Consider the following 15,142-nt stretch of genomic DNA (forward strand, 5'->3'; position numbering starts at 1 on the left):
TTAGTTATAATGAACACGATAAATGTTATGCAACTAGACGAAGGACTGTTCTTTCTATCTTAATGCATGGCACGATATCTCATTACGTGTTTTTATTTGTCCATTTTTATGCTGGATTTTTTTTAGTAAGAGGAGTGAAGATAACAGTAGACCTCATTTGGTGGCTTACTCAAACGTTGTTGCACCCTGTCTTTGGCCTCAGGGTAAAATTAATTTTTATGTGCTGAAACAGGTGGAATCAGTGATTTACAAAAATTGGAGGAATGGACTCAATTCCAAGCAAAGTTACGACTTATTAAGTTGCCCTAGTCGACTCAGGGATTTAATTGACCCTATCCGTACGTCCTGGGGTCATTCTGTACCCCCGGGGTTGTATTCTTCACATTTTAGAATACTTCTAGTGAGAAGATCTCTTTGAAACTTTCAGTATTTCTCAAAGAATAATTTTGACAGACAGCTATGCAAAGCGTACAGATCAGATTAACAGGTAAATTTCCTTTTTTTTTTAAAGTGGTGACACAGAGTTCCCCACGTCGTATGGATACGATAGTAAAACACGACGTACGGATAGGGTTAAATGGGTCAAGGACATCTGGAGGGTTTAATAGGAAAAAGTAAAAACTACATCCACATTAAAATATATCATGTACACTAGTATCTTAGAGATACTTTCTGATAATCTTAATGGTTCTTCATGTCTTTTCTTTCCCTAGAGATGGATCCGTTGTGTTCTGGTGTATCCCTGAGATTGAGGTAGGTCTGTGTCAGTTAGTTCTAGTAGAGATTTTATGGCGCTCGCAACTGCATAAAGGTAATATGATGAGAGCCAAGGTCTATGTTACAATCTGAAGATTTAATATTTCAACAAGTTAACCCTTCCAGTCCCATGCGCGTATATTTTCAGCAGCGCTTGTACCTCCCACTGTCCCAAGAGCGTATATTCTCAGTTTCGGGGGTACCGAATTTGCGCATTTTTCTAAATGAACAAACGTAATTAAACTTTAATTTTCATAATATTTTTTCATTTACCTTTATACATTGTTAAATGTTATTATCTATACCCCATTATAAAGATACTGCATCACTTTTTAGAATGCATGCCTCTTTTTCTGACATACTGCTACCGGTCAAAATAACGGACAGCTCATTAGTCACTTAGCCGGCCATGTCTTTGAGTCGAATAGACGCGTGGTATCGTTGTGAAGTCAGTGGCTACCCGTCAAAATAACGGACAGCTCATTGGTCACTTAGTTGACCATCCAGCGTGTGTGTGTTTCTCTCCCAGAGAGGGGCGTTCCTGAAGATGCTGGTCAAGTACTCGGAGGGCCCGTACTTCACTTCCCTCATGTTCTACGAGAAGGAGGAGATGGACTTTACGTATGTCAAGTAAGTGCATGTGAACTTTTTCACAGAATTCTTTAAAATCTCTAATTTGTGTAGGTGCACATGGACTTTTTCACAGAATTCTTTAAAATCTCTAATTTGTGTAGGTGCATATGGACTTTTTCGCAGAATTCTTTGAAATCTCTAATTTGTGTAAGTTCACATGGACTTTTTAACATAATTCTTTAACCCTAGCCGTACGCCGTGGGGTCATTTTGTACCCCCAGTGTTGTATTCTTCACATTTTAGAATACTTCTAGTACGAAGATCTCTATGAAACTTTCAGTATTTCTCAAAAAATCATTTTTACAGACTGCTATGCAAAACGTACGGATTGGATTCATGAGTTAATTTCCTCTTTGGAAAGTGGTGGCACAGAGTTCCCCACGACGTATGGATACGATAATAAAACACGACGTACGGATAGGGTTAAGTGGTGGCACAGAGTTCCCAACATCGTATGGATACGATTGTAAAACATGACGTAGGGATAGGGTTAAAATCTCTAATTTGTGTGAGGTATTTTTTCCTTTTTTTGCTTTTTGGGTGGGGGGGGGGTTTGGAAGATTGTGGATTGATCTATCCTCCTCAACTCATTGATTGGTTGTGAGTGATCTATCTTTTAGAATTTTAAAAGTTTTATTAAGGGTTTTACGGCACTTGCAACACAATAAAGTCATAAAAGTGCCGAAGAATGTATTACGTGTTACAAGAGAGTAACAAACACAAAAAAGAAGGAGGGGAGATAAGGATGATAGATGTTTGATAGGAAAGAAGGAGCAAACCACACCAGAGCACCTGCCAACCACCCACAGACTGGATTTGGCTTCCAAGCTGGCACCATCCCCATTTATATTTTTGTAAATGCTATTGTGTGAGTGATCTATCTTTAGATTCACAGAATATTTTTGTTTTGTTTTTGCTTTTCTAGAGGGAACACTGGACTATCAGGTGACATCATCCAGTTCTCCGAGGGTGATCAGGAAAGCTCGCAGCGCCTGCTGGAGCTCTATACCTTCTCCAACGCCCTGGCGCAGTCGGTCAAACTGGCGATATGGGAAGCCTCCCTCAGCAAATTTGTCTCCTCGATCGAAAAAGTCACAGAGGTAACTGTGCAGAGCTGTGTTTGTTTAATGGCAAACCCATCAAAAAAACGTGGGTTGTTGGTGGGTGCTCTGGTGTGGTTTGCTTCTTCTTTCCTATCTATCATCTATTGTCTGTATCTCCCCTCCTTCTTTTTTGTGTTTGTTGCTCTCATGTAACACCTCTAATCTTTGGCACTTATCTGACCTTATTGTGTTGCAAGTGCCGTGAAACACTTTCTAAAACTAAAACACTTCACTATTCCCCCTCACCACCGGTACCCCCATCATGGGTCAGTCTGTCAAATACCTCCTGGGGCGGTGCCACTGACTGAAGTGTCTTTAGGCCATTCCCAAAGCGCGGGCATTAACATGTTCTTATACACAGTAGAATTGTAAATGGGCTGATTCATCAATGTCATGCTCATAACTGTGCCTGAACTGTAACAGGGAACTGCTGCTTTTTTTCCCCTAATCCTCACTATCGTCATTTTTTCTCTACTTCTTTTGTATGTTTGTCACACTCTTGTGACCGGCTATTTCCGGGGTGCCTTGATAGTGGAAGCAGACTTTGTGCTGTTGCAGCTAGAGAGGTGAGCAGAGTAAGCCTGGTCCCCTTTAACACTTTACCGTCATATTTTGGGGAAAATCCAAAGAAACTGGGTGGTATAATATCACCCATTGGCGAGATGAGGCGGCAAAGTGTTAAGGACTTCTCTGTTGATATCCACCCCTTGGTGCTCATATGACCTTATGCAGCTGTGAGCACCGTAAAAACTAAAAGTCTGTCAAATGTGATTCCCCCCCCCCCCACAGGATCTACGCCACGGCCGGAAGATCAGCATGTCTCGCAGAGAGGTCCTCATGAAGACAGGAGAACTTTTCTCCCTCAGGTAGGCTCCCACGTACCACACACAGCTATTAGTTGGTCGCTTGTAAGGACTAGCGGGCTAACCAAGATTTCGGGGGTTTCCAGAAAACTTGACCTACACCAAAAGTGGGCATTGCCCTTCCTATATATGACCAGTTTGGTTTCATTGGTGTGTATATTTGTTTGGTTATAGAGAAAACTCTCCTTGTCTTTTAAGGAAACTGAATAAGAATCCAAAAACTTTGACTTGGATTTTCTCAAAACAGCATTTTTCGGGATAGCCTGCTTGTCCTTAAAAGCGACCAGTTACGATAGCTGAAATAAGATTACTGGAAGGCTCCCACTTACCACACTCTCGCTATTGATTGTGATAGCTGAAAATAAAATTACTGGTAAGCTCCCACTTATCACACACGCTATTGATTATGATAGCTGAAAATAAAATTATTGGTAAGCTCCCACTTATCACAGGCGCTATTGATTATGACAACTAAAACTACTAAAACTAAACGCTTGCTAAAACAGTTTCAGTATAACGAGGTATGTCCCCGTCTCCTGTCTGCAGGCACCTGATCAACCTGAGCTCTGAACGCTCACTGTGGGTGGTTGGCGGGTTCTCTGGTGTGGTTTGCTTCTTCTTTCCTATCAAACATCTATCGTCTTTATCTCTCATCCTTCTTTATTGTGTTTGTTACTCTCTTGTAACACCTCTAATCTTCTTCACTTATATGACCTTATTGTGTTGCAAGTAAAAGTAAAGTTGTTCCCGCATCCGATCCGGACATTGGGGATTGCCTTGTTAGTGAGACAACTTCCTGGGCCTTCGGTATATTGTGGTAGGGTGGCCAGTTCCTTTCCACGCCGCCTTTACTTCCCCAACTCAAAGTCAGGTACCCATTACTGCTGGGTGGGTAGGAGGAGGCAAAAAAAATCTGTGTCCGAACCGAGGCTCGAACCCGGACTTTCCGCTTCAGAGATGAGCGCACTGACCACTCCACCACCGAAACCTCTGTTTTGCAAGTGCCGTCATAAAACACTTACTAAAACTAAACACTCACTAAAACAGTTTCAGTATAACGAGGTATGTCCCGGTCTCCTCTCCGCAGACATTTGATCAACCTGAGCTCTGACCTACTGGACACGCCGGACTTCTACTGGGACCGTAGCGGCCTGGAGCCTCTCTATATCTCGCTGAACAGTCATCTCAACATCACCAGGAGAACACGGGTCTGTGTCTGTGTGTGTGTGTCTGTGTGTGTGTGTGTATGTGTGTGTGTGACTTCTACTGGGACCGTAGCGGTCTGGAGCCTCTCTATCTGTCCCTGAACAGCCATCTCAACATCACCAGGAGAACACGGGTGTGTGTGTCTGTGTGTGTGTATGTGGGTGTGTGTGTGTGTGTGACTTCTACTGGGACCGTAGCGGTCTGGAGCCTCTCTATCTGTCCCTGAACAGTCATCTCAACATCACCAGGAGAACACGGGTCTGTGTGGGTGTGTGTGTGTGTGTGTGTGTTTGTGTGTGTGTGTGTGTGTGTGTGTGTGTGTGTGTGTGTGTGTGTGTGTGGCATGACGATGAGGGAGCGGCTTCTTTGATGTTGCCCCAAGTGGGTTGAAAATGCATTCCAAAATGTTCCTAAATATTGGTCAAATCAAAAAAATAATAAGATTTTCGTGATCAGCGACCCAAATTAGTCAAAATTACGCGGGGAACACAATTTAATGCCAGATTACCAAGTTATTATTTTTTTGTTTGTTTTGTGTGTTTTGTCAAGGACTGACACAATAAAAAAAACTGTAGGTCAAAATAAAACTTCTCTCGTCGACAAATGGTCAGTTCAATGATGACCCAGATCTAGCGTCCGTCGGTTAAACTGTCAGTTTGTCGATGAATGAACTGTACGTGTAAAGGGACCCTAAGTAAGTAAGTAAGTAGGAATCTATGACATTCTATTTCTGTGCCTGTCTTGGAAAATGAGAACTGATATTCGTTCATCTCTGGATGGTGGAAGACATTATTTGAGCCATTCTCGAAAGGTCGGCTTGAAAATGTTTATTTGTTTGATTCTAAGATACTAAGAATATAATCATCACTGCGTGAGCAAGGTTCGCACCATAGTTATGTCTTATTGCAGTTGAAATTGTCGAAGGCGGCCACCCATTGTTGAGAAGAAAAATTGTTGTAAGCGACAAAAAACATTGACTAAAATACTAAAAACACCATTTTTTTATCCCTACAGAAACAATGGACAGGTTGGGTCTGTCATTGTAATGTAAAAGAAAAAACTACAAAGGGGAAATAGTAAGAGGTGGTTTGTACAGCTGATTGTCTTATACAGGAGGCGGATTAGAGCAAGTTGTTTGACCATATTGAATTCATTGCCAAAGTGTCACAGCATTCCCTCTATACATCACCAGTGTCACATGCAACCCACCTAAGTCTGTTGGGTTCTTTTTACACCAGAGACAAAAAACTAAATTTTGTGGGTAGTTGGCAGGCGCTCTGCTGTGGTTTGCTTCTTCTTTCCTCTTAAACATCTATCGTCCTGATCTCCCCTTCTTCTTTTTCATGTTTGTTACTCTCTTGTAACACCTCTAATCTTCTGGCGCTCATATGACCTTATGCAGTTGCGAGCGCCGTAAAACCTGTACTAAAACTAAAACTAAACGACTGTAGTATATCGAAGTGTCATGGTGGCCCAGCATTTCCTGCCTTATATTAACTGTCAAATACTATTTTCTCTGTGTGCAGGTGATGAACGAGAAGCTGAACCACTGCTGCGAACTGACCGAACTGATCAGCTCCCAGCTCAACGACGCGCACCACACAAGACTCGAGGTCATGATCATCATCCTTATCATGGTCGAGGTGATGGTTCACGCTTTTTTTCATTGCTTGTTGCTTTTTATTTCGTTTTGTAGTTTGTTTGGTTGGGGGGTTTTTTGTTGTTGTTTTTTTCTCTCATACAAGTTGCGAAGGCCGTAAAACCTCTACTAAAACTAAAACTTCTCTCGCACAAGAGAAGTTTTGCTTCATGTTGTGAACAGTTGAACGGTACTACTTCTCTGCCGTAAGCTGACAAAATGCCCTATTTTTATTCACAGGAATTTCGAGAAAATGAGGATTATTGTCCGCATAACCATTGAAAAATAAAGTTCTTCAGAAATTTGAATTGAAATTCATTAAAAAGTTAGTCACAGTTTCACTTTGATTTTTCCCACACTAGTAGAGAAACTGATCTGGCTTTTGATTTTGCAAATAAAAACTTTTGGTGCCAAAATGGAAAAAAGGCGTTTCGTCAGCTTACGGCTGTACTGATGTTATGCTTTATGTTGAGAGCGGTTGAAGGGCACTACTGGTGGTAGATGTTTTTGTATTTTCTATCCCTCTGTTGTTCCTCTGACTGTCTTTTTTCTTTCTTAGCACACTATTCTGACTGTCTCTTTGATGGGCATCTCTTTACTCAAACTGAATGCCGTGTGTTGTTATTCTTGTAAATATGTATTGTCTAGTGTAACGATTATGTGAACCCCCCGGGGCAGTGCCACTGACTGGAGTGACCCCCCGGGGCAGTGCCACTGACTGGAGTGACCCCCCGGGGCAGTGCCACTGACTGGAGTGACCCCCCAGGGCAGTGCCACTGACTGTTGTGTCTATAGGCCATTCCCTAAGGGGGGACATTTCTCGTTCAAGCATAGTAGAATTGTAAATGGGCTGATTCATCATGTCACGCTCGTAACTGTGCCTGATCTTCAACAGGGAACTGCTGCTTTTTCTTTCCAAATCCTTACTATCGTCATTTTTCCTCTACTTCTTTTGTATGTTTGTCACACTCTTGTGACCTGCTATTTCCGGGGTGCCTTAATAGTCGAAGCAGACCTTGTGTTGTTGAAACTAGAGAGGTGAGCAGAGTAAGTCTGATTCCCTGTAAAGACTTCTCTGTTAACACCCGCCCCTTGGCGCTCATATGACCTTATGCAGTTGCGAGCGCCGTAAAACCCTCTACTATGAAAAACGATAAAATGACTGTATCCCTCCAGGTGGTGACTATATCAATAAAATGACTGTATCCCTCCAGGTGGTGACTATATCAATAAAATGACTGTATCCCTCCAGGTGGTGACTATATCAATAAAATGACTGTATCCCTCCAGGTGGTGACTATATCAATAAAATGACTGTATCCCTCCAGGTGGTGACTATATCAATAAAATGACTGTATCCCTCCAGGTGGTGACTATATCAATAAAATGACTGTATCCCTCCAGGTGGTGACTATATCAATAAAATGACTGTATCCCTCCAGGTGGTGACTATATCAATAAAATTACCGTATTCCTCCAGGTGGTGACTATAACGATAAAATGACCGTATTCCTCCAGGTGGTGTTTGAGTTTGTCCACTACGCAGAGAGATATCTGGACAAGCACTCGGCCGAAGGAGAGGAGAAGGAAGTCAGCGCCAGCTCGTCGTCATCATAGCTGAGTGAATCAGCCGTCACCCTTCTCCGGTCTGATGTCTTTCAAACCCGACGCCGCCGGTAAAGGAAGTCTTTTTGAACCTTGGCCGGCTGCAACGTTCGAGTTAGACGTTTATCTAATTATCTAATATAATCTGGAGGGCCGCCAAGTAGACTATGGTAAGTCATGTTTTTCCAATTTTACCGGAGAGACAAAAAACCAGATTTTCTTGAAGTATTTTGGGTGGATTGTTAGCGATCCAGTAGCATCTGAGCGTTAACTCTTCTGCATGATGCCATTCGGTAATAGCTGCATGTCTGTTCTAATTGTTGTCTTGAGGAGTAAAGGCAATTAGATGTGTGGGGTAGCTTGGGAAGAAAACATCCCCTTATTCAGTTAGTTTTCTACAGAAGAACGGATGATGTTCCTCTGTCTGTTTTTGGTGGATAAACTAAACTTTATTTTCCTATGAGAGCCTACAAATGCCATGACAGATATCAGGCTCCCTCATGAAATGAAGTTTATCCACCCAAAACTCTTCAAGAAAATTCTGGCTTTTTTTTGTTTTTTGTTTCTCCTGTAAAATTTGAAAAACATGACTGACTATAGTTTACTTGGCGGCCCTCGAAAATTTGCGTTCATGTACTTACAGAATTATTAATAAAGTAGGTAGGTGTATGAGTGATTTGTACATTTTGGACTTCCAGTTTTTGTAGGCTATGTATGTTTTTGTGAGAGATTCATGTATAATGTACTTTGATGATGTTTTCTGTTTATGTATGATGTACACTTACAGGTTTGGAACACAAGTTTGGTGTTCCACCACGTGTACACACACACACACGCACACACACATGCACACACACGTAGGCTTACAATCACATGCATAAATAAATGAGCAGCAATATAAACAATAATAATCTTAAGCTAGATACACACTCAATGTTATTTTGATGCATGCTCTAAGGTCGTAAGTATACTTATACAAGATGGTTAGGATGGAAGCATTTTGATAGATGATGGTAAAAATGACCTTCTGTATCTTTCTTTGTTACAGATCAGAAGCTTAGGTCTTTTACTTCTGACTGATGTTTTTATTTGAGGGAACAAATGAGGGTTTAGGTATTGGTGGGGATGAAAATAAGGTGAACAAAATGTTTATGTTAATTGTTATTTTAATATAAATTGATATAATTCGAGGACAATGTGCTGGGAGACAGGATTCGGGCATTAACTGTGATGAAAATGCTTCAGCTTCAGGGGGGCTTTGTCCCCTTGACCCCCTACCAGGGACCCGATGCAATCATAATTCTTGTGCAATTATGCTGTCGCTTACATCCAAGTCAATAACGAGAGAAACTTGGGGAGAATATTCTGTTGTTTGTGGACGGCTCATGTCAGTCATGCCTACAAGACTAGATATGTGATAAATATACAGCAGCAGAAAGTTCAGTACGATCACTTTATCGTCTTGCTCATTCGATAATTTCGTTAGTCATTTTGGGGGCAAACTGAGCTGTGGCCACATTTGGATAATTTGATTAGTTCCCCAGATTTCTGTGAAGGTCCTTGGGAGAATTTATCTTCTTATTCTTCTCGATCGCATCACACTTGAAGTCTGGTATCTGTCATAAATCGGGCTGTCCTGCTCAGTTCATCTGTCGGCCTGTATAGCTTCGGCCCGTATAGCTTCGGCCCGTATAGCTTCGGCCCGTATAGCTTCTCTTGTAGTGTCCGTGGGGTTGGCCACGTTTCCTTTTCTTCCTTTTCTTCTTTTTTTTTTCTTGTTCTTTGAGAATTTATCATTTTGACAAATCAAAAATATATTTAGAAAAAAACGTGTGTTGTGTCTGTTTTGCAGGTGCAACAGCTTCCATTGCTAATCTCAAAACGTCAAAAAAATGACGGGAATGTTGAATGTGACTGATGTTATTTGCCACTGCCATTGACTGGCTGAAAGTGAGGGTTGTATCCTGATTCACGTTTCCCTCTGTGGGTGGTTGGCAGGTGCTCTGGTGTGGTTTGCTTCTTCTTTCCTATCAAACATCTATCGTCCTTATCTCTCCTCCTTCTTTTTTATGTTTGTTACTCTCTTGTAACACCTCTAATCTTCGTCACTTATATGACCTTATTGTGTTGCAAGTGCTGTAAAGCACTTACTAAAACTAAAACATTTCCCTGTTTGAATGATCTACTTTCAATTTCAAGACGTTCTGTTTTTTACCACAAAACGTTTGGGTTTTTCTGTTCTTTTGAACAGCACAGGTCAAAAAGACTAAGACTAGTAAAACTCTCCCTTGAAAGTGAGTTGTGGTGAAAAAGCTTTCGTCTTGAGAAGACCATGCAGGGGTAGTCAAAATAGACGCCTATTTTAAAAATATTTCTACATAAATTATGTGCGTTTTTATGCTTGTAACATATTACGCCTTTTTACAGTGTGTATATGATTTTATAAGATAAGATAAGGTAAGATAAGATAAGATAAGATAATACTTTATGATCCCAGAGGGAAATTTTTCTTGGCTGTATACGACCGTAAAAACACATGCAGGTATACATTTTTTTAAAAAATGTTATTATATATTACTCTCATTAAAATTCAGTATGAAAAGAGAAGTAAAGTAAAGCTGACAAAATGTACATTTACATCAGATGTATCATTCAACCACATGCAGGAATTTAAATACAAGACCTTTGGAGTTATAAATCGATACATACTCTAAGAGCAACACACATCTATGCTCATTCTGACAAAAGCCTTATGCTAGATGGTAAAAAACTTCTTTTGTATCTTTGTTTCTTTGTTTTTGGATGTACATATCTGCCGCTGCGTGGTCTTACGTTTAATATAGACCTAGTCGTCGCCTGAGAGCTATTTTGCCCTTAACTATACTGCCGTGCCAAGGCAGACAGACCTATCTGCAAAAATTATTAATTTGTTCAAGAGGACGCCTATACCCATTCTGCATCTTGTGTCAAAGGCAGGAGGACGTATCTGAACGACAAATAGGACGATATTTCACTGTGGCAAACAGACGTAACTGAAGGGCCATGCCCATATTTCCAATGGCAGCGCGACGTAACTCGAAATCTTAAAAAGTGCATACTTCGCTCTGCCTTGGCACGGCAGTATACTCTTCAGTGCACTTTGGGCATTATACTTCTGGGGCTTCATAGTGTTCTTAATCTTAACTTTCTTGTGGCTCTATTTGAGGTGTATTTGTACAGTTAGTCAAATGAATGCTACTATTATTATTAACATTCAAGGTACGGGAAAATCCAAGGTACAGTATAATTGATACTGAAAAATGGAAAAAATGAGTGAATGCCGGTTACATGGATAAAATGTTTGTCTGTTTGAAAATGATTAAAGTATGAACGGGATTCATTCTGTGGATATACAAATTTAGAACTGTGTTTTAAATTTTGCGCCTGATTTCTGAACGTGTTGTAGCAAGTACTTTTATTCTATAATATTCAGAACTGAATTGCCATTAGTGCATTTTTTTTTTTCGTCTATAATTTTTCAATAAAGATGACCTGAAACTTGCAATACAGTACTTTACTTTTTCGATCCAGCAGACATTTGGGTTCTAGCCCTTCGACTGTCGATATGGCAAAGAATTTACAGGTTTTAAACAGCTGTGCTGTATAGAGTATTTCTGATGTCTGGGGAGGCAGGTAGGTAGGTGCTACGCAGTCGCAAAGTGAAGAGGTGGTGTGGTACTGTTTCATCCTGGCAGTCGCACAACGGGCAGTCGGGTGGGGTATCCTTGCGGATCCTATTAAGGTAGGAATTCAGTGGGGTGTGTTGTGTTCGCAGGCGAAAGATAGTGACTTGTTCTCTTCTACTCAGGGAATTTGTTGCATCTTTAGAGTTGGGGGCTGTCATGTGTGCAAATACAGTTCTTCCAGTTTTGCCCATTGCCCATCCATTGAGCCACTGTTCCCTGATGTTGCATTTGATGATGTTCTTGGTTGTCTGTTGCGATACTGGGTTGCTTGCAATACAATAAGAGTTAGTCTTTGTGGTCACTTTCCAAATCAGACACTACCGGTTTTCGACACATACTGCCTGAGTGTGGGCATCTCCTTGTGAGTGTGAGTGGACTAAGCTTACTTGTCTCGACACAGAAAGAGCAGTACATCATCACTGTCATGGTGAGATGGGAGAAGAGACGTCAGATAAATTTTTCAGAAGGGCAAATCTGATTTATTAAAAGGACGTCATAGAGTTATCTGATTTTTTTAGTTTAAAAAGTCCACTTTTGGTGGTTTATTTAAATATAAATTTTTAACCAGCAAAGGAAACATGGTTTGTAGAATACATTTCGCAAAAAAAAGAAGCAAATTTGAAAATTTTGTAGGTATCCGATGCTACCACAGTGGCGATGATATGATCGGGTTTTCACAGTTTTTTTCTAAGACAAAGATTTAATAATGTGATATTTCTTATATGAAGTTGAAACTTTAGCTTAACCCTATCCGTACGCCAGGGCTCTGTGAGCTAAGTCCCACAATAGGCTACCTCATCATAATAATAATAATAATAGATAGCTTTTGCATTGCACAAATACCCGCTTAACAGCAAGCTCTATATGCTTTACAATCTATACTATTACCGCAGCTGACCTGATAGCATTCTGAAACAATCTGTTTATTTTCAATCCGTCTCCACTAGCTGTATTTTACTTTCTGTTTTCTAACCGTCTTCACGCTTTGTATTTTATTTTCTATTTTTTTAACCGTCTTCAGCGCTCTATTTTACTTTCTGTTTTCCAACTGTCACCACTAGCTGTACTTTATTTTCTGTTTTTCTACCATCTCCACTAGCTATATTTTCTTTTCTACTCTCCAACCGTCTTCACGCGCTGTATTTTATTTTCTATTTTTCAACCGTCTCCACTAGCTTTATTTTACTTTCTGTTTTCCAACTGTCTTTACGCGCTGTATTATATTTTAGATTTTACAACCATCTCCACTAGCTGCATTTTAATTTCTATTTTCCAACCGTCTTCACGCTCTGTATTTTATTTTATATTTTTCAACCGTCTCCACTAGGTGTATTTTATTTTCTTATTTACAACCGTCTTCACGTGCTGTATTATATTTTATATTTTACAATAGTCTCCACCAGCTGTATTTTATTTCATATATTCCAACTGTCTCCACTAGCTGTATTATATTTTATATTTTACAATAGTCTCCACCAGCTGTATTTTATTTTCTGTTTTCAAACCGTCTTTCCTGGGAAGCATACAGTGCAAGCTGTCATTATATTTATAATACTAACAAACTGACAAGATCTTCGCTGTCTATAGCTGGGTACCCATTCCCACCTGAGTGAAGTGTGGCTTGAACCCCCAAACTCGTAACCGCACGATTACCGTACAAGTCTAGTAGCCTACCCGCTAGACTACTACCGAGATCATTGTAATTGAAACTGACATTTTTTATTATTATAAACATAAAAGTAGAGCAATAAAATTTCACTACTCAGCTCACACCAAAAGGTCAAGGGGAATGCAACTTCAGCAGTATCTCAGTTCATTTTCTTAAGAGTTTTTTAATTTTAGTAGAGGTTTTACGGCGCTCGCAACTGCATAAGATCATATGAGCGCCAGAAGATTAGAGGTGTTACAAGAGAGTAACAAACATAAAAAAGAAGGAGGGGAGATAAGGATGAATAGATGTTTGATCGAAAAAAAGGAGCAAACCACACCAGAGCACCCTCCAACCACTTGCACTTGCAACACAATAAGGCTAAGGCCATAGAAGTACCGAAGATTACAAGTGTCACCAGAGAGTAACTAACAAACAAAAAAGGAGGAGAGGTCAGGATGACAGAAGTTTGAAAGGAAAGAAGGAGAATACCACACCAGAGTACATGTATCTGCCAACCACCCATCAAAAAAAAGACCACGAAAAGTGCAAATGACATGGGCTGTCTACTATGTACTTTATTGAAGGAGTTAACAAGGTAGTAATGTACACAATAGTCAAATGATATATATATATATATTTATATATGTATATATTTATATATGCACAAAATGTTTCAACAGGGTTCACATGAAACATTTCTCTCCTTTTCTCAACAAAGAATAAAGAGTTGGGGAGAATTTTTTTTTTCTTTTCAATTTTCATTATTGTGAAGACTGACTGCTCTGATAGAGCCGGTGTGACGAAGGGACCGATCAGTGCAGGGTCGGTGCCAGATGGGACTAGGTTGGGCGAGAGTCGTGCGGTGGAGAATACTGGGCGTACACGTACCGATACAGATGAAGCCAACACAAAACAAAACTTTCCTCCATACGCAAATTTACCGTAACTCAAGACAGGAGGGTAAAGGTCTCACGTAGCCATTAGACTCTTAGATTAGGTGTCTGTATCTGCATCTCGAGACAAAAGAAAGGGGGATTCAGTTTCAATCCGGGCAGCGGGCGAAGCCTATTCTTATCGATTTTGGACCACCAAGGAATCTTTAATGTGCGCAACTTGCACTCGGGACCTACGAGATTTTCGCCCTTGTCCGAGAAGGCGAGGTGTAGATCTTTCCTACCATAAGAAGATCAGGGGTGTGGCTGAAAGATAGCAGTAAGAAGTAGCAAATGAGAAGCAGTGGAAAGGCTGCAGAAAGAGTCAGGAGCCCAGAGAAGGGAGCATAGGAGGTGTGGGGGTGGGGGCAGAAAGTGGAGACGAAAGCAGAAGATAGAATATGGCTAGAGAGCAGGAAAGGAGGTGAAGGAAAGGAGACAATTTCAGAGAAGAAAATTTTTCGGTCCCTACCCGGATTCGAACCCGGGACCTTTGAACGAGAGGCAAACACCTTAACCTCTAGGCCACGAGAGTCCCCACATGAGGAATGACCCCAGGTCTTCTAGTTATACAAACGTACACTACAGGACCAGAAACCTTCACCACTGGCCACCAAGAGCAATGTCAATAAGCCAGTTTTGCCCCAAAATACAACCTAATCCGAGCACCCTTTCCATTTATTTCCACGGAGATTCACAAAACTCTAAATAAGAAAAAAAAAGGTCATTCTTGTGAATCTTTTTACAAAGCCATCAACAAAATTTTGATAATTTTCGAGGCGTCTGTTTCAGCGAAACCAGTCACTAACAACCAACTTCATGGTGGGATAGGCTGCAGCCATGCAGAAAGATGGAACTTTATGGTGGGATAGGCTGCAGCCATGCAGAAAGATGGAACTTTATGGTGGGATAGGCTGCAGCCATGCAGAAAGATGGAGGATTCTTAACAACACATCTTTTCCAACTCCCAGAAGGGAAAAAGCTCCCATCCTTCGAGGGCCAGACAGAAAAAAACCATTACCAGAACAT

At 40.8% G+C, this 15,142-nt stretch overlaps 1 protein-coding gene across 1 annotated transcript in view; it reads left to right on the plus strand.

Moving 5' to 3' along the window:
* The window catches only part of LOC101845800 (required for meiotic nuclear division protein 1 homolog), a 14,101-nt gene extending 5,998 nt beyond the window's left edge, over positions 1-8,103 (plus strand). Inside the window, exons 7-11 of the mRNA XM_013087341.2 lie at positions 2,315-2,489; positions 3,282-3,358; positions 4,443-4,563; positions 6,088-6,204; positions 7,719-8,103. Coding sequence (XP_012942795.2) covers positions 2,315-2,489; positions 3,282-3,358; positions 4,443-4,563; positions 6,088-6,204; positions 7,719-7,817 — 589 coding nt within the window. The 3' untranslated portion in view covers positions 7,818-8,103. The remainder of the gene's footprint in view (positions 1-2,314; positions 2,490-3,281; positions 3,359-4,442; positions 4,564-6,087; positions 6,205-7,718) is intronic.
* Positions 8,104-15,142: the final 7,039 nt, after the last annotated feature.

The sequence above is a fragment of the Aplysia californica genome, unplaced genomic scaffold, assembly GCF_000002075.1.
Source record: "Aplysia californica isolate F4 #8 unplaced genomic scaffold, AplCal3.0 scaffold00577, whole genome shotgun sequence".
NCBI lineage: Eukaryota > Metazoa > Mollusca > Gastropoda > Aplysiida > Aplysiidae > Aplysia > Aplysia californica.